A 27,251-nucleotide genomic window follows, 5' to 3' on the forward strand; every position below is an offset into this window, starting at 1 on the left:
ATTTAAGGTGACCAGACATCCCGCTTTTGGCGGGACACACCCGCTTTCCAATGCATTTTCCCGCGTCCTGCCCGCTTTTTAAAAAAGCACGCTTTTTTTGGCGCTCGCAGCTCCCGCCCATCAGCTGCTAGCTTGCTGGGCTGGCTCATCGTTCTGTTCTCTATCCTACCTCCTACCTACAAATTTAAGCCAGCCCAGCCTGCCGCTCACAGATTGGATTGGCCTGGACTCCAGCCAATCAGTGAGCTGGCTGGGATGGAAAACGCGGCGTGCTTAAAGTTTTCCATCCCAGCCAGCTCACTGATTGGCTGGAGTCCGCTTAGCATGCCGCATGAGTCCCCCGCCCATCCGTTGCCGCTCGCATGGGCGGGGTAGCGTAGCGAGTGAGCGGGGAGTGAGCTCGCCTTTCCAGCTCCACTTCCGGACAAGCTGTGGAAAAACCTCTGCGAAAAGTGCCACCTGGGGTCGCCGCTTCTTCTCCGAACTCAGAGTAAGTGATGGGCGGGGCGAGTGAGGGGGCGGGTGGCGGGATCGCCACCCGCTGCACTGCAGCTGACTCACCCCGGGCCGGGCGGGCTGGGAGGCTCTGGGCATCCGGGCGGGAAGAGCACAGAGAAAGGCAGAGCGGCGCTCGACGCGACTCTGCTATTTCTGCTGGAGGAGTCCCTAGATAGGGAAGGCGGGTGGCGAGGCAGAGCAAGGGAGCGCAAATGGCAGATCCCGGGCTCATATGCAGAGGGAGCTCTCCAGGCACAGGAGCGCTGGAAAAGTGTTCCGCTCATGCACCCACCGGGACGGAGCACGCTCGCTCCAGCCCTGCCTGCCGGCACGACTTTGAAGTGTTGGCTTGCCGCTTGCCTTCCACTTCGGCCCGCGTGGAAGGCAATCCAGCCCTTTCAAAGTCATGCCGGCAGTTTAGAACTCGCCCGCCATTCAGCGAAAGATGTTTTGCTGAATGGCGGCTGAGGGGCACGCTAAAGTGCCAGCATGAGTTTGAAGGGCTGGCTTGCCGCTTGCCTTCCACTTCGGCCCGTGCGGAAGGCAATCCAGCCCTTTCAAAGTCATGCCGGCAGTTTAGAACTTGCCCGTCATTCAGCGAAACATACTTCGCTGAATGGCGGCCAAGGGGCACGCTAAAGTGCCGGCATAGGTTTGAAGGGCTGGCTTGCCGCTTGCCTTCCACGTCGGCCCGCGCGGAAGGCAATCCAGCCCTTTCAAAGTCATGCCGGCAGTTTAGAACTTGCCCGTCATTCAGCGAAACATATTTCGCTGAATGGCGGCCAAGGGGCACGCTAAAGTGCCGGCATAGGTTTGAAGGGCTGGCTTGCCGCTTGCCTTCCACGTCGGCCCGCGCGGAAGGCAATCCAGCCCTTTCAAAGTCATGCCGGCAGTTTAGAACTTGCCCGTCATTCAGCGAAACATATTTCGCTGAATGGCGGCCAAGGGGCACGCTAAAGTGCCGGCATAGGTTTGAAGGGCTGGCTTGCCGCTTGCCTTCCACGTCGGCCCGCGCGGAAGGCAATCCAGCCCTTTCAAAGTCATGCCGGCAGTTTAGAACTTGCCCGTCATTCAGCGAAACATACTTCGCTGAATGGCGGCCAAGGGGCACGCTAAAGTGCCGGCATAGGTTTGAAGGGCTGGCTTGCCGCTTGCCTTCCACGTCGGCCCGCGCGGAAGGCAATCCAGCCCTTTCAAAGTCATGCCGGCAGTTTAGAACTTGCCCGTCATTCAGCGAAACATGACTTTGAAGTGCTGGCTTGCTTGCCGCGTTTCCCCGGAGCGCTCGGGCTCCTTCTCTGGGCAGAGTTGGAGCCTATCCTCCACCTCCTCCCAACGGAGGGGTGCCCTAAAAAAAAAAAAAAGGAGCCAAGCCGTTCCAAAGATGTGAAGGGAAGCAACCAGATCGCAGCGAGGAGAAGGAGGAGGAAGTAAATACAAGTATAATAAATACAAGTATTTATTATACTTGTATTTATTATACTGTGGATTTGGTCTGCATTAACCTGCCGCCTCCCCTCACCAGGCAAATCGCGGTGAAAACTCTGGGTGAGTCTCCGCGGAGAGCTTGGCGGGCAGCTGGCTGGACTTCTAAGAGGTGGGGGGGAGGAGCGGCAGCTCCTTGAAATGGAAAAAGGCTTGCTTCCCCCTCCCCAATGAGACGCCTTCCACGATAATAGGAGAGGAGAGCTAAGAGAACAGGGCGGGGGTTGGGAGAAGGCATGGGACCGGGCTCGGATTTGCCATTTGAGAGAGAGAGAGAGAGGAAGGGGGAGAACACGAGTGTGTGTATCCCTCCTTCCTTCAGCCCAACACTCTAGCCCGGCTTGGCTCCCGCTTCGTCTCTCCTGCCTCTTCGCTTCTCTGTTCGATTGTTGAAAGTGGGAGCCAAACCGGTGTGTTTCACCCTCATTGAATTTTATATCGTATAAAGAATGGAAGGAGGAAGGAAGAGAAAAAAGGAGGAAGGGAGTGAGTGAGGAAAGAAGAGGATGGAAGGAGGGAGGAAGGAAGGAAGAGAGGGAAAGAGCAGAAGACAGATAAGGTGAAGGTAGATCAGCAAGAGGAATGAAGGAAGAAGTGAGGAGTCTCGAGGAGGGGGAAAACATTTAGTGACCAAAGTTACAATGGCATTGAAAAAAGTGACTGATGACCATTTTTCACACTTAGCGACCGTTGCGACCATTTTTCACACTTAGCGACCGTTGCGACCATTTTTCACACTTAGCGACCATTGCAGCATCCTCATGGTCACGTGATCAAAATTTTGTTTGGCAACAGATTCGTATTTATGCTGGTTTCAGTGTCCTGGGGTGACCTTTTGACAAAAAAATTTTTTTTAATCAAGCCCCCCCCCCGGTTAAGGGTGTCCCTCTTTTCCAATCTGAAAATCTGGTCACCTTAGATAGATAGATAGATAGATAGATAGATAGATAGATAGATAGATAGATAGATAGATAGATAGATAGACAGACAGACAGACAGACAGACAGACAGACAGACAGACAGACAGACAGAGAAGCAGGCAGGCAGGCAGATATAGGCTGGTTCTAGAACAAAGGAATATTTTGGAAGAAGACAATAATGAACACTGTTGAATGCAACATGAGGGACACTTCTTACAACTAATTAAACTGTAAATGTCTGTGTCTTGGTATTGGTATCCAGCCAAGCTAAAAGGTTCTTTTAGGATTCAGAGACAATAACCTCACTTAGGAAGTATAGGCAATGCAATATATAAGTTTGTTTGTTGTAAAGTTTACATTACTGAGAGAAGCTTAAAAGAAATATGACCAAAAGCATGCTTCTTCTGCTTTCAGAGGCCTTGTCAAGACAGCAGAAAACACCCCAGCCAGTCCAGTGACTAGCATTCTATCCATATGACTCAGAGGTGGGTTCCTACCAGTTCACACCTATTCGGTAGAACCGGTTCGTCAAATCTACCGAACCGGTTAGAAGAGGTTCCACCAGTGGACCCAGAAAGCAGGCCGCACCTACAGAAGAGGTTCCAAACTGTTTTGAAACCCACCACTGCCACACAGACACAGACACACACACACACACTGACACACAGAGAGAGAGAGAGAGAAAAAGAAAGAAAGGAAGAAATAAATAAAGAAAAAAGAAAAAAGAAAGAAAAAGAGTGTGTGAGAGAGAGATGAAAGAAAAAAGAAAAAAGGGACAGAGAGACAAAAGGAAGGAAAGAGAGAGAGAGAAAGAGAGAGAGAACACAGGGCCGGCAAGCCACTCCCACCAGGTCACATGGCCAGCAAGCCACTCCCACAAACAATGCCACACCCACAGAGTAGGTTCCAAAAAATTTTGACACCCACCACTGATATGACTTATGCTGAAGCCCTCAAAATTGCAAGTGTCTATGACTGCCTTTTATTCCTAAATCTCACTTTGTTCTGACCATAAGCTTGTCCTTGGGCCGAGTGCCAAGGGCATCCTTATCTGAGTACATCTGGGCCTTTTCAAATGTGCTTATTAGGGAAGAGTCTTGTGCTAGCCAGAAGTCTCAGCTACATAACTTTGTGTCAGTTTTTCTGCACTGAGAGAAGCCCAAATATAATTAGATTTGGGAAAAGCAGTGCTAAGAGCTTTAAAATCCTACTTTTCTAATGGATTAACATTTTTTGATACTGATAGAATATATTTCCCCTTTGGGATTATGTCACTTGCCTAATTTTTGCACTTCAATTCTATCATCATTTTTCTACCAACCTTAGCGCTATTCAACAATTGTTGAGCTATCAGAAAAATGGGCCAGCATAACATTTTGTTTGGAAGTGCACTCATCTTCTCCTTTAAAAGAACAAAATGAGAAAAAATAACAACCTAGGCCGGACATGTTAGAAAAAATGTGCCCATCAATAATAATTTAAAAATGGGTTGAAGTCCTGAACTGTAACTTTAGAAAGCAAATAGGAAGTGAAGGGGAATCTTTCCCAATAAGGGTGGGGATTTTTAAATAGGCAATCTGTTTGCCCTGCCAAGCTTGTGGGAGATTTCAGACTGTACTTATGTTGTTTTTTTCCCTATTTAACATTGTACTTTTCTACAGGCCTTATACACATGGTGATTAACAACAACAAAAAGAAAATTTTATGTATTTGTGTGTGTGTGTGCGCGTGTGTGTACACATACAGACACACAGACACACAGACACACACAGACACACAGACACACAGACACAGACACAGACACACACAGACAGACACACACACACACACACACACACACACACACATATATATATATATAATATTTTGGCACTTTACCCCGAAGCGTTTGTATGACAGGGAGCCAATGAGAAGGGCCTTTCTTCCCCTACTCCCATGCCCATCATCCTGCCCTTTCCCTTCCCCTTCCCATGAGCTTCTTTTTCCCACCCTGTCTATGATCTTAACACTTTGCCCCAAATCCATCAGGTACTTCCCCATTGGTCCACTGAAGGGCAAATGTCACAACTGGCTTTCCAAAGGAAGCTGTGAAGGAATTGACATCACAAGCAATTGCTGCTCTAGGATGCCGCACTCGCTCTCCTTAACGGGCCAGGCATTCCAGAATTATGCCGGAGCACACAGACACACAGACACACAGACATCAGGGGTGTCCCCCCCCCCCAGTATTTGTTTGCAGAGGGTAAGTCATCTGTGTACCAGGTTTGGTTGAAATTGCTCGAGGCTCTCCAGAGTTATGCTGGAACACACACACACACACACACACACACACACACACACACACAGAGGTAAAGGTTCCCCTTACACATATATGCTAGTCGTTCCTGACTCTAGGGGGTGGTGCTCATCTTCGTTTCAAAGCTGAAGAGCCAGCACTATCCAAAGACATCTCTGTGGTCATGTAGCCAGCATGACAAAACACCAAAGGTGCATGGAACACTATTACCTTCCCACCAAAGGTGGTCCCTCTTTTTCTACTTGCATTTTTACATGCTTTCAAACTGCTAGGTTGTCAGAAACATACATACATACATACGTACATACATACATACATACATACATGATTAAAAAGTATAAACTTAAAGATTAAACGTCTATATGATCAGTGAAGGTTGGTTAATGTTGCTGTGTGCAAATATTTGCTTTAAAGCAAATTGTTTATTTCACTATTACTTTTTATTAACTGCCTTTCTATCTGAAGATATAGAAGACCTAGGGACCTAGGGCAGAACATAGTGCCATAATGGTTACTATACCTGTGGAGATTCCTGAGCTCATCTAATTAATTTTAACAAGCAGACATATTTGAGTTGAGACATTATCTCAGAGTATCAGTTCCCCAGTTATTTAGAAGTTTAAAGGTTAATATCAATACCTTAAATCAGGGATATCCAATTTTAGCCGCTTTAAGATTTGTGGGCTTCAATTCCTAGAATTCTCCCCAAGCCAGTGTGGGAGTCCACAAGTCTTAAAGTGGTCAAGGCTGGACACCCTGCCTTAAACTGTATCCAAAAGCAACTGGTTTAGATGGTTTTAGCCTAGGCATTGTATAATTTCGCTACTTTGCTCCAATTAACAGACAATATTTGGATATTATACAATCTGCAAGGCCTGGAACATTTTAAGAATGCATGGAAATAACAAGCAGAAGTACAACTAAGGCATTGCAAATATTACTATGGTTTCCAGCAAACATTTCCAACTGAGTTTTACTGTATCAATTACCTTTGCAAAATAAATAAACAAAGGATCCTATTAACCATTCCAGGACAAAGCCCTGTCTTCAGTTAAACTCAATCAATAATTATTTTAATTTGTTCTGAAATAATTTTCATTAGATGGGGTTTCACACATCATAAAATATATTTACACATGGAAAACGCTTTTTTGTTGGCAAAGCAGACATGTCCCTTCTTTTATACATGCTGAGTCAACCTCAGCTGTTTTATACAAAGAATGTGCATTTTTCTAGCAAAAGGTCAGGAAAAAAGCAGACCAATATGTATCTATTTAAGTGTTATCTTTGCCATTGAAAAAATTGTAAAAATGCTCACAAAGAACTCCAGTGTCCTTTTGCTGTTGGTTTTATTTATTTTTAAATTTGAAGATAAGTTAAATGGTTTGAATTATGAGAGCTCTATATACTCTAAGTATTCTTCTTCTGCACATTAAGTAGTTAAGAGATAAATTGTTTAAGTCTGCGTTTGTCCACGTATCAAGAAAATTCATTGCACCATAATAACTCTGGCTAGAGGACATAAGACTATTTCAGTAGAACATTAGAAGAAGATAAATGGAATGTTGCTTAGAATTCATTAATCTGGAAAACAAAACATTGAATTGTCCGATTTAAGTGGCCATATGATTTTAACCAGTCTTATGACTTTAAATATTTTGTAACCAGCTGTTGTGTCAAAATATTGATAAACCAGATTTGTTTCACATGCTTCTGAATGTCAGCCAAGGTGGTTTTGGAATCTATATATATAAACACAAAAATACTCACACATGAATCATGAAATCTCCAGAATCGTAAAACCTTCAAACTTGAAATTTGGCACATATGTTCCTCGCTTCTAGTTGCTCAGTAACAAAGCATTTTCCAAAATGACCATCAGAGCATTAGTATTTTGTATATTATTATTAGCACGCTCTGATGCTAAGGAGTTAGACATTCTACTCTCCATCTCAACCTGAAAACTTGGACATGGATGAGGGCGTGGCCTGCGCATAACTCATCCAACCTGCTGGCTGGGAATTTGGAGAGGAGCCTGAGGGAGAAAAGGTGATAAGATAGGTGGGGCTTCTGTGGGGCAAACCTGAGGGAGAGAAGGTGATAAGATAAGTCTGGCTTGTGTGGGGCAAGCTTGAGAGACAGAAGGGGAGAGGAGAGGTCGATGGTAACTACTCATGAATTTTCAAGCTGCCGATTTATCAAGCCTGATCACATAGTTTCATAGCGGAGCATGGGTATTCAGTTAGTTATGAATATAAAGTTATGAATATAAAGTTATATTGAGATTTAAGCTAGTAGGCCACAAGTACTTTGCAAATATTCTTTTTTATTTGGTTTTTTGCAAGCCAAAACTGTTTCGGTCCTTCAGAACTTTTCATGAAATTCTGTTATGTGTTCATTCCTAAAATGGTGCTTTCAAAAAAAACCTGCTTGCATACAGTTTTGAATTATTTAGAGTCTAACATTTGGACATATCTTCAAGTAAAATGATCACCATTGCCTATTCCTGCCACCTGGAACAGGCTGAAAATGGGATCTGCAGAGGCTGAATATGGGATGCGTAGAGGCAAACAGTGTGATCCGCGGAGGCGGTGGTAGGTTGCAGCAGCAACGGGCAGCGACCCTGGCAATGGGCAGTGGTGATCCCCGCAGCCTGGAACTGCTGATAGATGGTATTCAGGGAGGCAGATCCAACCCCCAATCAGCTGCTCGTGCTAAATCAGGCTGTGCTGAATCTGACCAGGCTTGTTTGTTGCAAGGAGGCAAACTGCTGGGAGGCAGAGGCAGATTATTTTTCTTGTTTCCCTCCCCAAAAGCTAGGTGTATCTTATAGTCTAGAGGATCTTATAGTCTGAAAAATGTGGTATGTCTTTGCTTAGTGTCAGAAAGAAACTAAGATAAGTACTGAATCATCTGTGAACGTGTTTTCATGGGGAGCATATTAACAATACACCCACATAATTTTTCTCATTTAAATAATAACATCAGTTCCTGTAACTTTATGGAAATTATGTAATTTTCATCATTTGCATAATGGCATCAGTACATAAAAGATGCTTAGGGTGTGATTTACATCATTCACTTACTTTACTTTATTACTCAGTGACTAAATTGAGGTAAGAGCCACCATTCATTGTATCTCAGTATACAAATCCCAGGCTTTGAATGTTAACTCTAGGGAAGAAGTGTTCTTCAGATAACTGTGGTCCTAGGCCATGGACTCTTTCGAGAGTTAATACAAGCAACAATGAAATGGAAGCTGTCAAAGACCATATAAAATTGGCACAATCGCTTGCTTTACGTGGGATGTGAAATGGAGACCCACAGACCCCCTAATCACAGCCAGATAAAAACAGGGATAAAATCAGAGGTGGTATTCAGCCGGTTGTTACTGGTTTCAGTGAACCGGTAGCGGCCGCTGCTGGAGGCTCCGCCCACCCCAGCCCCAACGTAATGCGTGACCTTCTGTGCATGCAGCATACTCACATTTGTGAACTAGTAGTGAAGGTAGGTGAATCCCACCACTGGATAAAGTATATTAAAAATTAAAAGGTGTGGGGAAGGTCATCAAGGCACCAGGCACCCCAAGGCTTGCATGCTGCTTAGCAAGGCCCATGCCTGTTGGCAGAGCTAGGTCTTCAAGCTCCTAAGAAAGGCCAGGAGAGTGAGGCAGGGGGGCTGCCTCACCGCTGGGGCAGAGTACTGTTGTTGTTGTTAATCCAGCCAGATTGGATTTGGCAGTTTAATTCACTTGTTGAGTCTTTCCCAAGGATCTGGGATAGCAGATATTGATGCTTGATGGTGTTGGAGGTATCTTCAAAGGACATAAGCTGTTCTAAATAAAGGTACCTTTCTGAGCTAGAATGTTCCATATGGTTGGTGCTACAGCAGAAAAGGCTCTTCTTGACTCCACCAGATTATTCCAGAAAGAAGCCATGACAGAGGAAGCCCTCTTCCTGGACCCTTCTTTAACCAAGCTTACCTTCCCATCCCAAACCTGTGGGACAGGCTGACATGATGGGGATGAAACAACATAACATAAAACAATAGGTTATTGTTTTATGTATTACAGTTGGATGCAGTTTTACAAGTATCTCATTATTTATTCTTGCACTAGCTACTATCATGCCTTCAATATTAATTCCTTGTTGATATTTATTATCAATAAATAAATTATTGATAATGTTCCTATGGCAAGACAAGGACTTCCAGTTTTCTTTGGTTCAGTGGAGCTTGTCTGGTGCAGTTGGTGGTGTTAACCTCCCAACCTGTTAACTTTATCTCTAGACTTTTATAATAACAATTACATTGATGTTGAATGAGATTTTTTTTTTAAAAAAAATACTGCCTTTGGGCTTGCTCAGAGAATCAATATGTGATTGCTTTGAAATCCTAGCAAATCAACTCAGAGTATAGAATAGATGCTAACTTTCCCATCTTTGAAGCTGCTGGACATAGTTGAGCCTTATTAGGGAAATAGCTGGACTTCGACTTGGAATCATGAGAGAAATTGATGTAATTTGAAGACAGATGAGAAAATGTTCGTAGCTTCTTCACATGTTTGTAGCTTTATCACATAGTATCATTACACTATTGAAAGACTTCGGCTAAGCAATGGATCAATTTTTTGAATCAATTCATTAGTTATGGCTATTTTAAGCCTTTTGCAAGGTTACTTCTGAATACAACTTATCTAAATCATATGCCTGGCACGATATACAATTAAAACATAATTCAGATGTATTGGCACCTGCTGAAGTAACTAAAATATCTAGATGTGTAAGAAATGTTGCACTTGAAGCAAAAGCAACAGTTCACTTTTATGTGACATTAGATAAAAATATGAAGAAAGTTAATATTAATAATATATATGATATATGGAATAAGAAATTAAAACACCCAAATCTGAAAAATTAATGGGCCCAAGTTAATACATACATTAATACAATCTTGGGGAAACATAAAATATTCTCTTTATGGCTCAGCAATAAAATTAATTCAGAAAATTTTATTCCAATTTATTGGATTCTTCAAAGAATTATTTTAAAAGGTTGGATATTAGAATTTTTGTGCTGAATTTGTAAGAAGCGTAGGGCTCTTTGATCCTATAATTTGGATGTGTTTCTTCATGTCCTGCTTTGGGCCCCAAGTTAATGCATACATTAATACAAACTTGGGGAAAGACATAGTAGTTAAAGAAACAGATGGGGTGCTGAATTATATCCCAAAACTATGAAATGTGATATTTTATGAAGAACTCTAGCCTTATCAAAGCTTGCATTCAGCCAATGTGGAAAGTAGTCTTGATATTAATATACTGTATATATATAAACTTTATATAAACTTTATTGCCATTGTACATATATACACAGTATACACATACAATGAAATTCACATGACACCCAGAGACCAGGCCCAACACACATGACAATCCACAAACACCCCCCCCCCAAAAAAAATTCCCCACCCCTAAACTACACAAGCATCCACACAACAGATCAAGTAGTGCTATCCAACAGCTCACTGATGGTGGCCCTTTAGTTCATTGTTGAGTGCAATTACCGTATTTTCACCCATATAACCCGCGGGTTATATGCGTTTTTTACATACACAGCACACCCAAAAAAAAAATATGGAGGGGTCAATGGGCTGTGGGGTCTCACGGAAATATTCATGCTTTAAGCCATCTTCGGCAGTGATCCTTCTCCAAGGGTAGTAGGTCAGGAATTTATTCATGAGATCAAATCCTTGATCCGAGAGGCGTTCCCAAGTCTTTAAAAACTTTGTTAATTTGGTCGATTTCGGACTTCCCCGGGAAAAGCAGCTTCTGGGTTAACAGCTCCCCAAAGATGCAACCCACGGACCACATGTCGATGGCTGTGGAATATTCCTTGGCTCCGAGTAAGAGCTTGGGCGCTCGGTACCATAACGTCACGACAACCGGGGTGTACGGCTTTAAGGGAGAACCGTATTCTCTGGCTAGTCCAAAATCTCCAACTTTTAAAATCCCAGCGTGACTCAAGAGCAGGTTAGACGTTTTCAAATCCCGGTGCAGAATCCAGTTGTCATGGAGGTGTTTTACGCCTCGGAGCAATTGAATCATCAAAGTTTTCACTTCCCCTGGCAGAAAAGGCTGCTTCATGGTTTCCATCAAGCTTTTGAGGTCATGTTCAACGTAGTTCATCACGATGTAGATCTTGTCCATGTTGCTACCGACGACAATCTCCCTAACAGTGACAATATTTGGGTGCTGAGCTTTGAGGATGGTGTTGATCTCTCTTAAGGAAGTAATAGGAAAACCTTCTTTTTCCTTCTCCATTTTTAATCGCTTCAAGGCCACAATTTCATCTGTTTTTTTGTCTTTGGCTCTGTACACCACGCCGTAAGTCCCTTCCTCGATCTGGTTCAGGCACTGGAATTCTTCCACGCTACGGCAGCCCTGAAGGGCCGGGAGATATTTGGGCAGCTCTCGTTTCAGTTCTACGGGCGAGGAGATGGGGGAATCGGGAAGATATTCCCCTTCCTCCAACCCCTCCCCAGCTGGCACAGGCTTTCTCCTCCGTTGCCGCCTCCCGTCCCTCTCCGGACGTTCCCTTCTCCTCCGTTCCTCCAACCCCTCCCCAGCTGGCACAGGCTTTCTCCTCCGTTGCCGCCTCCCGTCCCTCTCCGGACGTTCCCTTCTCCTCCGTTCCTCCAACCCCTCCCCAGCTGGCACAGGCTTTCTCCTCCGTTGCCGCCTCCCGTCCCTCTCCGGACGTTCCCTTCTCCTCCGTTCCTCCAACCCTTCCCCAGCTGGCACAGGCTTTCTCCTCCGTTCCTTCCCCCGATCTCAGCAGTTTCCTTCTCCTCCGTTCCTCCAACCCTTCCCCAGCTCGCACAGGCTTTCTCCTCTGTTCCTTCCCCCGATCTCAGCAGTTTCCCTTCTCCCTTACTCGTCGCGGGTTATATAAGTGGGCGGGGTATACGGAAAACATTTTACACAATCTTGAAAACCTGCGTGTTATTTGCATGGGCGGGTTATTTGCGTGGGCGGGTTATTTGCGTGGGCGGGTTATATGGGTGAAAATACGGTATAGCACTGGGATAAAAGCTATTCAGAAGACGTGTGGTCCGAGTTTTAATTGTTCTGTATCTTCTGCCAGAAGGCAACAGTCTAAAAAGATTGTAAGCAGGATGGGAAGAGTCTCTGAGAATGTTATGCAACTTCCTTGAACAGCAAGATGCGAAGATGTCGTCCAGGGCTGGTAGTTGCAGCCCGGTGATATTCTAGGTAGTTTTAATGATTTTCTGTATAGCTTTTTTGTCTGCTGCAGAGCTGCTCCCATACCATGCAAGAATGCCGTATGTCAGGACACTCTCAATGGTGCTGCGATAGTAGGACAGAAGTAGATGCTGAGATAGATTTATCTTCCTGAGCATTCTCAGGAAGTACAGCCTCTTCTGTGCTTCACAAGCATGTTAGCATTCATTGTCCATGAAAGGTCCTCCAAGATATAAATGCCCAGAATTTTAAAACTACCAACAAAGATGTATAGATCCATTTATTTACATATACTTATTGTAAAATTGGATATAATGGTTAATCTAAGATCGTAGACCTTAAGATCTACATCTGAAAGATAAATATACATCAGTCTTTCCAATTCTAATAAACTGTTAAGCAGTAACCACAGACTTAAGATCTGAGTCCCAAAAGGAGCAAAATAGACCTGGTCAACTTTAGCTGCTCTTGAAAAAATTAGCAGTTACAACTGCTTGATATTTGGATGAGAGAGCACTAGATTATCCCAGAACTGAAACTAGACCTAGAAGTTAAAATAATTTCCAAAGGAGGCAAAAAATAATAATACCCCAAACCCAAAACCACCTCCCTATCACTGCCATGGAAACTGCCTGGAGGTGTCTATATAGTCACCAAGACATGAGCTGAACTCAAGGGAATCCTACACATTCTCATTGCTGGCAAGAAATATCTACTTGACACGCATGCACACATTTTTTTAAAAAATACAATGTAATGCATCTGTAGTTCTCCAATAGCCCTGTTATACACCACACCCTATTCCCTTCAGCAGTTATGAAATCATACTAAAGCCAGAAAATGGTCAATTCCTCTCTGAAAAATGTATTTCAGCGATGCAATGATATAATTTTAAGCAGAGAGAAAGACGTTCAGCATCTGTAGCTGTTTAGCAAGCAGATAAGGACGCCAAGGCAACCAACAATTTTTCCTTCTAAGCCCTCCTCAAAGTGTCATAGATAGAACAACAGTACACACTGCAGTGCACATGAGGTCCCACAAGCTTCGAGTTTCCAGAAATAACTTTCTTCACATAGCATCATTACACAATTGAATCTATTACCCCATGTCAGGATACACAAGAAGCACAACCAGATAAGCGAATTCTATTTTATTGTAAAGATACATTAACAGAATCTTGCAAGTCTGGAAATGCATCTCTTCCTCCATTTCCTTTATAGTCCAAGAAACTTTGGGAGTTTCTTCTATGCCTCTTGCCAGCCCATGTTTCTGCTAGGGGCTCAACTGTCTTTTATATGACCCTTCCCTTGGCTGTTTCCCCAAAGCCATTCCCACATACCATTACACCACAGGAGGAACAACAGAACCAACCTGGACAAAGGATGAAAATATGTAGCCCTTTTGATGATGATGATTGTTATTAATAAGGACTATATATTGATTGCCACGACTAGATGACTCACCGTGAAATAATCAGTATGACTCATAGAAGAATAAAAGCTTAATTTGAGTTCATTCAAAGTGGAGAACTCAAAGCTTGGCAAAGTCAAAACCCACTCCAGTGACAACTAATGTGTAGCAGATAAAGGGACAGAGTACAACCAATTTCAAAAACCCCTATACATTGAATCTGTAGAGATTCTCAGTCATCCAGGTCATGGTTGTCCCAAAGGTGCTTTTTCAGGAGGCAACTGGACTTTCTTGTTTTTTTTTTCTTTGAAGGCATTTCATTTCTCATCCAAGAAGCTTCTTCAGCTCTAACAGGATTGTGGGGAATGGAAGGATTTATATTCCTTGCAGACAACTGGTCATTTGCATCCTTTTAGAGGGTCGTTGAAGTACTTGGAGGTTTATCTGTATCCTCAGGGCCACCTGAGCAGTGTTCCTGGTTCCTCTGGTCTAGAATTTTTTCTTCTTCTGGAATCCATCCTACTCCCACACCATTCAAAAGCTATTCATCCCAAATTGTATAGATAATTCCCCACAATCCTGTCAGAGGTGAAGGAGCTTCTTGGATGACAAGCAAAAGAAAAAAACAAGAAAGTCCAGTTGCCTCCTGAAAAAGCACCTTTACTATACATTAATTTAAACCAATCTTTTTTCAGGTTTCTGTGTTAACCTGAAAAATGATGGTAATTTAAATAGCAGCTAATGTTAATTTTATGAAGCACAGTTGCCTAGTATTTAGAAGGCTGGCAGTTTAAGACCCAAGCACGGGTGAGGTACCATTCTTGACCACTCCTGCCAACCTAGCAGTTGAAAAGCATGCAAATGCAAATAGATAAATAGGTATCACTTTGGAGGGAAAATAACAGCGTTCTGTGCACCTTGGTGTATAGTCTGGCCACATGACCACGGAAGTGTCTTCAGACAATACTCCTTTGGATAGGAAACAGAGATGAGCAGTGCCCCCTAGAGTCAGATATGACTGAACAAGAGAAACCTTTTACTTTTTAATGTTAAAAATCTTTGCTACAGTAAAACTAGGACAAAGTCCCAAATCCATTTTGTCATAATCATTTTCATAATGTGAACACACATGCATACATTCATGAAAAATTGTAGACCCAGCATTTGAAGAAGAGATTGGAAAAATGGTTTGCTAAGAAAGATGGAGCCTATATATACAAATACAAACTTTGTAAAAGGAAAGTTCCAGTCAAATAATTAGAATTTTAATAGCTCCATGACCAATATAAATGATAGTTAATCAAGGTTAGTTATTTCTGTACTTACTTAAATGTCATAAAAGGGGTTACCATTAATGATTTTCAATTTAGCAGCCATAAATATTGCAGAGTATTTAAAAGTCTTGATTAGATAGCATACATATAATGTAAATTAATTATGATGTGTCTATCAATGATGAGAGCTTAATAAGGAAGTGAAACTGCCTGAGTTCTATTTACCATATATTTGTGATTAAAACTGATACATATTCGAGATACATAGAAAAAAATATTTATTTAGATCTCTTCTATGCATAAAATGTGAATTATAATTTCTATTCAAACAAAAATCTTTGAAATAACTTGAGAAGTTGCTTTTATTGTAAACATATGTTTTTTTTCATATTTTCAATACATTGGTGTGCCTGACCAGAATGCCAGAAATGGTTTATATTTCATGAGCAAAACAAATGGGGAATTAGCATACAAATTACAAATGAAGTAGCACAATTGCAGACTTGGTGAAATGCAAGGTTCATTTTTCTTAAGATTATTGTATGCTTTTGGGGAAGTGGATGGTTTGAGGGGTCTACTAACTTCCATACAATTAATTTTCTTAGTACAATATTTTGCTTTTCAGAGATCCACTGTACACACAAATGAACAGACTGTGATATGCAAAGAATCAGGACCATTCATAAGGTTGCAGCATAGAATATTTTTTCAAGCCTGTACACAAGAATCTGATCAACAAAAAGTTCAACACTAAACTGGTGCCAGATAAGAGACAACAGAATTCAGGAGAGGTTGGACTTGGAGTGCTTGGGAATGCAATAACTTTAAATTGATGACATGCTTAACTCTGACCCACAACACTGCCTGTTCTTCTCCTTCTAATTGGTTATATATGCACTTCTACAGATCCAATCCACACATTTGCCTCTCTTATCCCCCGTCACATGCACATTATTTTTACTTACTTTAAAAAAAAAACCTTGGAATTCTCATCCTGAACAATGATTGGATACATAAATTTCAGAAAAGACGGACAATTTGCTCTGTTATTAGGTAGCTTATTTACTGTACTTCTGCTCATATACTGGAAAATATTTACTTAAGTGGAAAGTTAAGTGCAATGCAGCTAATTTCTTTTTGTTGTTGTACTGTAAAATTTCAATATAAAGCAACAAAAATTGAAGGTTTGTGCACAAATGTGTTCAACTCCTGCATAAATGTTCTCAAACAACCGGAACATTTCAGTGGGAATAATTGGAGGATTGGCTAGAAGTATCACAGCTGACATTCAAACTACTATTCTCTCCCCCTCTTAAAAAGTTATGGGAGCAAAACAGAATGGAATATCCACATTTTTGGATATTTAAACTCCACTTCCATTATGACTTATTCACACTTGAAGACAGATAGATGAAAGGTTGAAAAACATAAAATGACAAAAGGATATTATCTGGATGCTCAATGAAATAGGGCTAATGAATTGGGCATTCTGACCATTAGAAAGTCCTTCTGAATCATTATTGTCATATAGCATTTGGAATAGGGCTTTGCTGAAAATAAAGTAATTAGGATTATTTAGGATTAATTAAAGATTAAGATGCAGTAAAAACCAACAGAGTATTTCTTAGAAATGTAAGTCACAGAAATACTGGTGAAAAATACTGAATACGCTTGCTAGTTCCAGATGAGTTTTGAATGTGGCATCCAGCGACTATGTCTTGGACAAGTCCCTGCAGTTACTTTCACAAAGTTTCCGTGAATTTCCATTCCTTTCAGAATGAAAATAGAGGCTTTGCTAAATTTAAGAAAGTTTTGTTTAGGAAAAACAAAATTACTCAAACAAGATATTCTGTAACAAATGGGTTTTTTTTTTACATTGCTTATAAATCTTGAGTGTAAATAGTAAAGATTTCAAGCAGTGTGTTTTATTCAAGGAATCAAATTTTGAGATTTACATCTGAATAATCATGGTTAGAGAACGTAAGGCAGAAGGAAATCTGAGATCAGTGTCAACTATATCAGATTTCTGTCTATTTTTAAAGTCAATTTGTATTACTCTAGTATCACTAGCATGGAATTTAGGAGTGACTGCCCTGGATCTAGTCCCACCAAACTATCTTTTCTGTACAGCAGGCTATTTATCCCATAATTAGCCTTTGCAGCCTTTTGTATTAAACCGTGATTACATTTTTAATTTTTTTTCTTGAATGTTTTCGACCAGCGGTTACTTCTTAGATGAGACCTAGAAGATATTTGAAGGACAAAAAGTTGTATTCTCATTTCTTCTGACACTAATGTTAGTTGAACATGTTGGAGAAAAGCAACCAAGACAGACCATTTTTCATAGTTTGGTGACCTTGCAATTTTTATGACTTCATTGGAACAAGGTGTACTGAATAGATTTGCTATCAAAAGTAATATATTCCTTCCTAACAAAAGATAGGATCAAACTAGTTTGCCCCTTGGATAATTGTATCCTTGTAACTAAAAAGAACAGGGATGGTATTTGTCAAAAACCATTCTCTTATGAAGCTGTAAATATCTTCTAGGGAACAGCAAGGCAACTTTGCATGTGTTGAAGAAGTCATTTCATAAAACTTTCCATTTTATGAACTACACCTATGTATGAATGTCATTCACAACTAGGGAAACATATGGATCCACCTGGTTAACTCCCTTTTTATAATTCTTTAATTCCTTAATTGAGGGTACAGTCGGGGCAATTAAATGGAGCTGAGCATTTACTAGAAAGATGTTCTTCCAGACACTTATGCAGAGTTCACAGTAGACTTTTTTTTCTTTGCACCTTAGGAGAGAAACATCTGCCACTACCTAGGATTGAACTCCCAACCTTCCGAATGGCAGGTGAGCGTCTTCCCCATTAGACTACCACTCTGCTCAGTTCTACCTTGTTACACTTTCACCAAATTTTTAAAATATGGAAGCTAACTGATTTTTATATGTGTCAATTTTTCTTAGGAACAAGGAAACAAGATGAAACATCATCACAGTCCAATCCATTGAAACGATTCTTTATGTGTATGATATACAAGCTTCTGTACACTGATCAATCCATCAAATCTTTATTGCAGTAATAGACCAGCCTAAGAATGGTGAAGTATAAGCAATTAGTAATTTTAAAAGCTAAAAAACTACACAAATTTAAAAAACGTTTTAAATACACACGCACACTCCCCCCCCCAAAAAAAAACTATTTTAAAAAGTAAAAAAGAGATCTAAGCAACTCATGAGCTGGATTTGGCCTGCAGGCCTTGAGTTTGAAACCTCTACCTAAGAAGAGTCTGTAGATGATCCATCGCTTGGATTTTTGATTTTTTTTTGCTGCCAAATACAAACTACATTAATAGGGCTTAGACAGAAATGGGTTTGTTTTTAATAATTAGAAACAGTCTTGTCAAGGTTTCAGATGGTAAATTGTAAATTATATATTGTGAAGAGGACTGTTCCAATTATCTTGTGTACCAAGTCCCCTAAATATGTTCTCAAAGCACACGATACCCACACTTTTCTAAATACAGAGATCTCTTTCTAGTTTAGGCTAGGTGAGAGTTCAGTTAGGAACATTTACCTACTCCTTGAATTCAGGAGGCAGGCATTGCACCTGCTACATATGAACTTATCTCATTTTGAAAACTGTATCTGATCATGAGAATGTAAAATTTAATCCTTTTCTTAATTATTGCATACTTGATCCCATTCTTAGTTGCTTCTGACTGTTGGACTGTTCCAATCTAAGTTATAAATTGTGGTATATTTTCTTGATTTGTATTAACAAGATATTCTAACAGTGATATTTGGCTCACTCACAAAGCAGATGACACACTGCCCTGCATGTCCTCTTGGTGCTGTATTCACTTAATGTTTCATGTTTCCTGATTTTTGACAGTTTTCCAAGTTCTGTGTATTATCAAATAAAAAGGATTTCAATCTTGAAGTATTATAATTCTTCCTGTATACAGACAATTAGTGAAGTTTAATACCTGCCCCCAGCAGCAAACATATTCTACAATCATACAGCTTTGTTGTAAAAAAAAAGAGCTGAATTTTAACATTTCCAATTTTTCTTGTATTTCTGGTGTGTGCTTCATATTCACATTTAAAAACAGTTGAGGCGGCACTATTTTCTTTGCATGCACTTATAGTAATTTGCCATAATTGTATTTCAAAGAAATACTGCTATTATGATACTTCAATATAAAAAGAGCTTATTTTAATCCTGCCACAAGGTCTAAGCATAACAAAATGTATTACTGCTTCCTGTATAATCTGCTTCCTAGAAGATCACCCTCCATATATCCACAAAATACATTTTTATAACAAAATATGCAGAAAATATGTAGATATTGATTTTATATTGCAAACAGCTGTTTAATATTCTCCTGATATTAATAGGAAATATCTGAGCTCCCAGTATATTAAAGGACCCGTTTCTTGTCTGCATTAAAACATTAATAGTTTTACTCAGTGAGCATATATATTTATTTTGTATTGCTTAATGTTTTAAATTGGTTTTTTACAATATCTGCCACAAGACTCACCAGTTGAGATGGGTAGGTACAGAACTCCATCAATCAAATAAATATTGGGTTCTTGATGTTCTGAGCTTAGTGGTTTCTTGCAGATATTTCATTACCAAACTAAACTTTGTACTCTAAACTACAAATATTATCTTGTATTGGAACAAACAAATGGTTCTACAAAATTTGGAGCAAAGATGTAAAAAAGTTGACTTATATAGAATAATGAAGCTCATGGTAAGGTCACAATCAAACTTTAATAAAACTATATAATATGAACATTAGATTTGTTTACATTTTTTTCTTTTAGCATAAACTGTAATCCTCATTAATACAATAAAATGTAAAAAAATCATTAAAAAGAAAAAACAAATATTCATTAAGTGAACACATCTACATAGCCTAAAATGAACAGATATCTCTAAGTCTCAAATAAAGTGATTAGCAAATAGTTGTTTTGTTCTATTTCTCTCTCAGCCTAAATTTGGATAAAGAATAGTTCTTTCGTTTGTCTAATACTGCATTTTTTATAAGTGATATTAATGGATCAATACATATTTTTTTTAATGTGATGAGATCTTTTGTAAATAAAAGCTTTCAGTTAATCTTAATTTTTGTGGCATTATTTAAAGCAATAATTTCATTATATGTTGCTAATATTTCCCATTTAATTAAGAATGCATTTACTATACCACTAAAACATAACAACTATATATTAGAAAAAAATACTCCAGACATATAGTGACATAAAAATAATGGTCATGAAGATATAATTTTAGTTCTAACCGTATTTGCATTAGTTAATTCTGCAGATTAGAATGTACATGATTTTCGGTCATCCAACATCTGCAGCTACTGGTTCAGAGGCAATGCAATCAGTTTCGTACTTTTTCTTCAAACCTTTCAAGTATATTCGCAAGCTGTCTAGATCCAGTTGAGAGTTGCGAGCGGTCTGAATCAATCTATTTGCTAAGTGATACATAGCCTTCTCTTTTAATATTTCAGGATCTGTTCTTTGCTGCTGCTGTTTATTTAAAAGGACGCACACATATTAAAATCTGAATTTTTAGGATGTTCACTGTATCAGTTATTCAAGTTGATCAATGAATTCTCATGTTAATCAATTAAATCATTGTAGAAGATGCAAATCTACATTTAGTGCAGACTTATTCTTTCCGCTAAACTTTAGAGTAAGAGTTTGTAGGAACAAGATACAATCTGAAGCAAAATAGCTGGGATGAAAATCCTCCAGCTCATTGCTCCAAATTGTTTCAGTTTCTAGCCAAATCTTATACTTGTTTGCTAATAGCATTCAGCAAACCTACAGGATGTTAGTTGACTGAAGCACCCTTATCCCCCTTTCTGAATACAGGTATTCCTTAATTTACAACCCCAATTGAGCACAAAGTTTCTTTTGCTAAGCAATAATTGTTAAATGAGTTTTGCCCCATTTTATGACTTTTCTTGCCATAGTTATTAAGTGAATCACTGCAATATTAAGTTAGAAACATGGTTGTTAATTGCATCTGTCTTGCCCATTTACTTTGCTTATCAGAAGGTTGCAAAAAGGTGATCACATGACTCCAAGATGATACAACCGTCATAAACATGAACCAGTTGCCAAGCATTCAAATTTTGATGACGTGGCTGTAGGGATGCTGCAACTGCCATAAGTGTGAAACATGTTCATGTCTTTTTTTTGTGCTGTTGTAATTTTGAATGTCACTAAACAAAGAGTTGTAAGCCAAGGATTACTTGTATGGTGTACTACTGGCAGTACTCCAGTCCTGGAGAATGTCATGAATGTGGTCTACATAGGAAAAAGAAGATGCCAGTATTATCCTTCAAAACTCTAGTTGAATAGAATTGCCAGAAGGAATGGTATGGATAATTGGAAGATTGGCTGACTGAGGCATTCATTTTTTATTATTGTTTACAAGAATCCACAGCTCTTATAGTGCTATATTTTTTGGAGTATAAGACACATTCCCCCCCCCCCAAAAAAGTGGGTAGAAATGTCTGTGTGTCTTACAGAGAATATTGTGACCGGGGGGAGGGAGATTAGTGCGGTGATCAGCTGTTCTAGAATGGGCAGCCGCAGTGGTGGCAAACAGTGAATGGGCAGCAGCGGTGAATGGACGGCGAACAGACCATGTTGAACAGGCGGCGGCGCACAGGCAGCAGTGAATGGGCCAGGGTGGCAGCGGCGCACAGGCAGCAGTGAAAGGGCTGCAGCGAATAAGCCAGATGAATACCAGATGGCTGCTGGGAGGTAGAGGCAGATTTTTTTTCTTGTTTTTCTCCCCATAAGCTAGGTGCATCTTATAGTCCGGAGCATCTTATAGTTCGAAAAATATGGTACATTGGGAAACTTTCATGGGGCAACCATTTATGGACAATAACTAGAATATGGGAGGGAGAAGGAAAGGCCAGCTTGCTTTCTCTCCTGCAAATACAGAAGCTGCAATAGTGATGGAAATAATGAATTGGGAAGCCTCCCATTTTTGTTATATAATATCATTTGGTTTATAAGTATATAATATCCACCTTTTTACTGAGCTGTTTTCAGTGAAAAATAAACACATTCTGTCAAAACAATGAAGGGTGATTACTTGATACAACTACCAACTAAATTTTGCCACGCCAATGGTAAGAGGACTTTGCACTCTCACAAAAAAGTTTAAAAGATTCTTTAAAGTCATTAAAAGGGTTGTGGGTGATTAGTTAATAAAAAAGCTCGAAATATTAGACTGCTGTATCTGATAGGATAGTTTGTCAACAAAAAGAAAAAAAATAGCATGTTATCAAAATAACTTTTCTGCTAGAAGATTGCGCTGCAACGTTTTGACAATATGTGATGTAGTCTTCTGCCTGGTAACTTCCTAAGTAAACACATAAATGTGGATTTGAAGCTCTATGCTGCCATATTTTTGACAAAGATTTATGTCATTTTCATGAAATACGGGAACAGTATTTAATCCAGTATAAATGGCAGTACTGATTGTAGGCTAACCATTTGAGCTTTAATCCAGACAGGAAAAGGTAATGATGAAGGATTAGTCTATGATTAGAGAATATTTAGATTTATCTGCTTGTTAATAGATGTTGCCAGCTTGGGCATATATCTAAATGGAAGATTGCAAGACTATGATTGACATTTTTTTTTATAAATGATCTAAAAGAGGAGCTGTTTGTCAGAACTTCAGATAAAATAAAGGTAGGAAGTAATAGTGTTCAAAATGATCTTGGGATCCTAGAACATTGATCTAAAATCAACAAAATAAAAATAAAACAAAACAAAATAGAAATAAAAATGTTAACACATAAACAAAATACGTAATATTCAGATCATAGACAATGATATCTCTTCTGCTGTCTTCTCTATTGATCAGCCACTTTGATGTATTCTGTTACAAGACAAATATTGACAACCCAGGAAACATAAAAAGAATGGACAGAGTGGTAAAGGAGGTTGGAAAACAAGTCCTAAGAGAAATTACTTTAAGTGTTTGGTAGGTTTAGCCTGAATGGTTAAAGAAAATACGATAGCAGTCTTAAAAATCTGAAAGGTACTAAAGCTGATCTTCTGTTAATCCTGAAGCTAGTAGTAAAAGTATAGGACTGAAGCTACAAGAAAGCAGTTTTCAGTTAAACATTGGGAAAGGCTTTCTAATAATAGGAATCTTTAGCTTTGAAAAGCACTTCTTGTGAAGTGTTGGGCTCTATAGAGCCATCTGTCAGAGATGCTGTCATGCCATCCTAAAATGCCAATGCAATACTGAATTGGATTGAATGAGGACCAAATATTCCTCCAACTCTCTGCCTTTATTGTATTGAAACATAATATGATTTGTTGAGTTGAGTGAATCCAGCCTTTGATCAAAGGCTGATCTGCAAACTGTATTATGCTTAGTGCATTGAGGAAACATGATTAAACAAATCAAAGTTTAGTACATGTTAGGATTTAAATCTATGGCTTTAAGGCTTTGTGGCTAAATATATATGAAGCCATTTTTTTCTTTTATTGCCAGATTTACGTTTATGTCTGGGGCTTCCATGGCTTTATTCATATTGTATATTGCTTCACATGTCACTACAAAAAATGTAGAGAGCACATTTCAAAATATTTTTCAACAAAATTCAATAAAAAGTAAGGATGTTAATAATAGCATATAAAATAGAAAAAAAATCTGTATTATATGTTCTGAAGTTATGTGCTAATAATACACACCATCATCTGTTTATCAATAAGAGTTACTAGCTTCTTGGCATCCAATATTATTGATAATGGAAGAGAGGAAACCTCTGCAGCTTTCAAGCCTAAATGTAAAAAAGAAAACAAAGCCATTTTTTTCTGTGAAAGATAAGGATATTTAATAAAAATGTCTGATTTGCCAAACACCAGATGAAACACAATTCAAACTCTTTCCTTCCTATTATTAATCTTAATGATGAGTCAGTGTTACCTTGACACATTTCCTTTTAAAACAGGATTTAAAGTAGGCTTGCAGATCAGAATTAAGAACATTTTTTTAACTAAAGTAAGAGTTCAAATAGATGTGATACTAAATCAGGATGACAAGAATACTAAACAACATGAAATACTTTTATGGGTCTATTTTTTAATCATGTTTATGAAATCAAAAGCACAATGCCGACAACAGACTTCTATATTTTTAAAGACAAATCTACATATTCTTTTTTCTCCATTCTTCATTCTAAATACTGTAATCTGCCAAGAACCCATTTTATTTAATTATTTATCAAATTTATATAGTTGTCTGTATCACACTTGTGGTAATATATTCTGAATCCTACAGAGTAACTACCTAGACTCAAATATATCAAATACAGCAATTTCTGGATCAGCAGCCTTTCCACAACTTAAACTGTAGACTCTGTTATGGATTTGAGAATCACCTGTTTTACTGAGATCAAGAGACAAGAAAATGAACAGAGCATGTACAGCATAATTATTACAGCTTGTATTTCATGCATTTCATTTCTTTCCTAATCTAAATGCTAACAAATTTAACTCTTGTATGTATACGTGTCAACATAAAACAGAATGATGGATCTAGATCCTGGCCCATGAAAACTTATGGAACCCTAATATAAATTCATCTATTCCTAATAATATTTTGAATGCCACGATGATAAAAATATTGGTTAATAACAAGAAATAAAACATCTTGCAAAATGGAAAGGCTAATAAAAGCTGCTAGACTCAATAAGGAACACATCATAAAATATTAATAGTCTTGTTTTTTTAAATACAAGCATACTGTTCCAAATATAGCTAAAATTGTATGTACAAACTCTTATTCTAGATGATCCCTTCCACATATGCAAATCATATACTGAAACCTCCTTGTGTGTGTTGTCATAAGCCTTAATGAATCAGGACTATTACCATAATTTTTTTCCTCTGTGCATCCTTTAGAAAGAATGTAAGTATAAGCAATTTTCTCCCTAATTTCACAACTGCTTCTTATATGCTGCACTTCAAAGTAATTGTTTTCCACATTGGGATATAAGTTATCAATCTGACATAATTCCAAGAAATGAGTAGCAAAGAGTGTGAATGCCTGCAAAAATGAAACAACAGCTGAAATGAATTATTAAAAAGTAGAAAAATAGCAGAAGGTATAGGAAAAATGATTTTAAAATTAATATTACTTTTAAATTTAGAAGATATTCACAGACTGCGTAACATATGCCAATGCCTTCCTCAGGACTGGTACCTCTACCAAGCTCATCAATTATGATAAGTGATCTGTCATTAGCATTTTGTATGATGTATGTTACCTAATGAAAGAGACATCAAATTTCATTATTAATATTCCATGTGTGGATAAATCCTACTAATAGGTATTTTCATTTCCTGCTCAAAACCCCAGACAGGAAATTTAGTTTAGTAACAGACAACCAGCTGCCATTTAAAAACAAATCATTAATCAGCACAAACAGCCCAATTCAAAAGTTCTCTGCATTCACAAATTCCATACATAACTTTATGTTGTATGCCAATCTTTTGCGATGCTGTAGTAATTGAAAATAAATGCTTGTACAGCAATCAACTTTGATTAATTCTTTGCATATAGTTGTGGTTTCAGCAAGGTCTGTGCTTGATCTAAATTTTTAAATTCATGACACATCCTCAAAAAGAGACATCATCAATGTAGAAATCATGATAATCATATATTCCACTCACATTTACACAAGAAGCAAGTTAGATCACAGTTCAAACAATAAGACTGAAGTGAAAATTTAGGATTCAATGCTGTATGTATTAAAACTGTTCGAAGTGTAGTTTGAATGCAAATAAGGTTTAACTGAACCATTAAAACCTGCTTGAAAAGTAACTACTTTGCAGGCTTGCCCAGCAAATGACCTCGTCCAGTGATTATGATGGATCATGAGCTTAATGAATTACATGATAAAATATTCAATCTAATAAAGTGCATATAATCAATCCAAATGCTTCAGTACATTAAAAGGGACCCTGTATGCTTGGGTGGACTAGAACAATGATATGTCAAAGATCAAAGTATGGATAAAAGTACCAAGAATTGGGCATGAACTTCTGTAATCTAAAACTGAACACTTAGACTCCTTCCCAAACTGTTTTCTAAATCATAACAAGATCGCATACCAAGATTGGTGTAAAGTACCTTGTCAGAATCCAATACTTGTCAGAGTCACCTTGAACCAAGAGATGGGCAGAAAATATGTTTTTGATGATTAAAATAAATAAATATGTTTGGGCTATTAAACAGGAAAAAAGAGGAATACTGAGAAGCATAACTTATCTGTGCAATAGGTAAGAAGGCTCCAGTTTGATTGCTATTGTGATTGCTATTTTTTACTTGCTATGTCTCTCATTATTGTATCTTTTCCATAAGACATGGAAACCCTTCCTATACTATAACAACAGATGAATTTGTACACCCCTTACAAAATTTGGAGGTTTTGTGTCTGTTCAAACATTTTTCCTAAAAGAATAAAATGAAATATGTAAAATTAACTGAAAAAGTTATTTTCAAGTAAGCTAAGGGTGCAGTCAAGGGACTGCAGGTAAGGGAAGTAAATAGGTCATAAAGCTATCAATGTCATGATGTCATAACACAAGTATAATACAAAGTAATATAAATGTGTAATGCATTACACCAATTTAGTTATGTATTTTATTCATGTGCCACCCATACGTCGAGAGATGACTCTGGATGGCTAACAAACTACTACTACCCATTAAAATAATAAACCAAAAATAACAACAGTAGTTAATACTGTTAAAAGATATTTGCATTGTTTTGGATTGCAGGATCCAATCTGGGTCAGGGTCATTAGGATGAGAGGTTTTGTCTTCCGAGTTTTCAGATTTGTGTCCAACTTCAGGGAACTTCTCCCTAGAAGAGTGTGTGCTGTGACCAACCCAGATTGGATCCTGCAATGTTATTCTGAGATGCAAATATTCACCTTCATTCATTGTTTTGTATTATATGAAGCAAAAGGACACAGACATCACATTTGCCACATTTATATGGCGACATCATGACACACATGGTA

At 38.8% G+C, this 27,251-nt stretch overlaps 1 protein-coding gene and 1 pseudogene across 1 annotated transcript in view; both read right to left on the minus strand.

The window, feature by feature from the left end:
- Positions 1-10,788: 10,788 nt before the first annotated feature.
- On the minus strand, positions 10,789-13,947 carry LOC116508942 (annotated as a pseudogene).
- Positions 13,948-20,517: 6,570 nt separating this feature from the next.
- MSH4 (mutS homolog 4) overlaps positions 20,518-27,251 on the minus strand; it is a 75,870-nt gene continuing 69,136 nt past the window's right edge. Inside the window, exons 17-20 of the mRNA XM_032217800.1 lie at positions 25,362-25,490; positions 25,096-25,270; positions 23,914-24,002; positions 20,518-20,706 (exon numbers count right to left, since the gene is read on the minus strand). Coding sequence (XP_032073691.1) covers positions 20,518-20,706; positions 23,914-24,002; positions 25,096-25,270; positions 25,362-25,490 — 582 coding nt within the window. The remainder of the gene's footprint in view (positions 20,707-23,913; positions 24,003-25,095; positions 25,271-25,361; positions 25,491-27,251) is intronic.

This window comes from Thamnophis elegans, chromosome 5, assembly GCF_009769535.1.
Source record: "Thamnophis elegans isolate rThaEle1 chromosome 5, rThaEle1.pri, whole genome shotgun sequence".
NCBI lineage: Eukaryota > Metazoa > Chordata > Lepidosauria > Squamata > Colubridae > Thamnophis > Thamnophis elegans.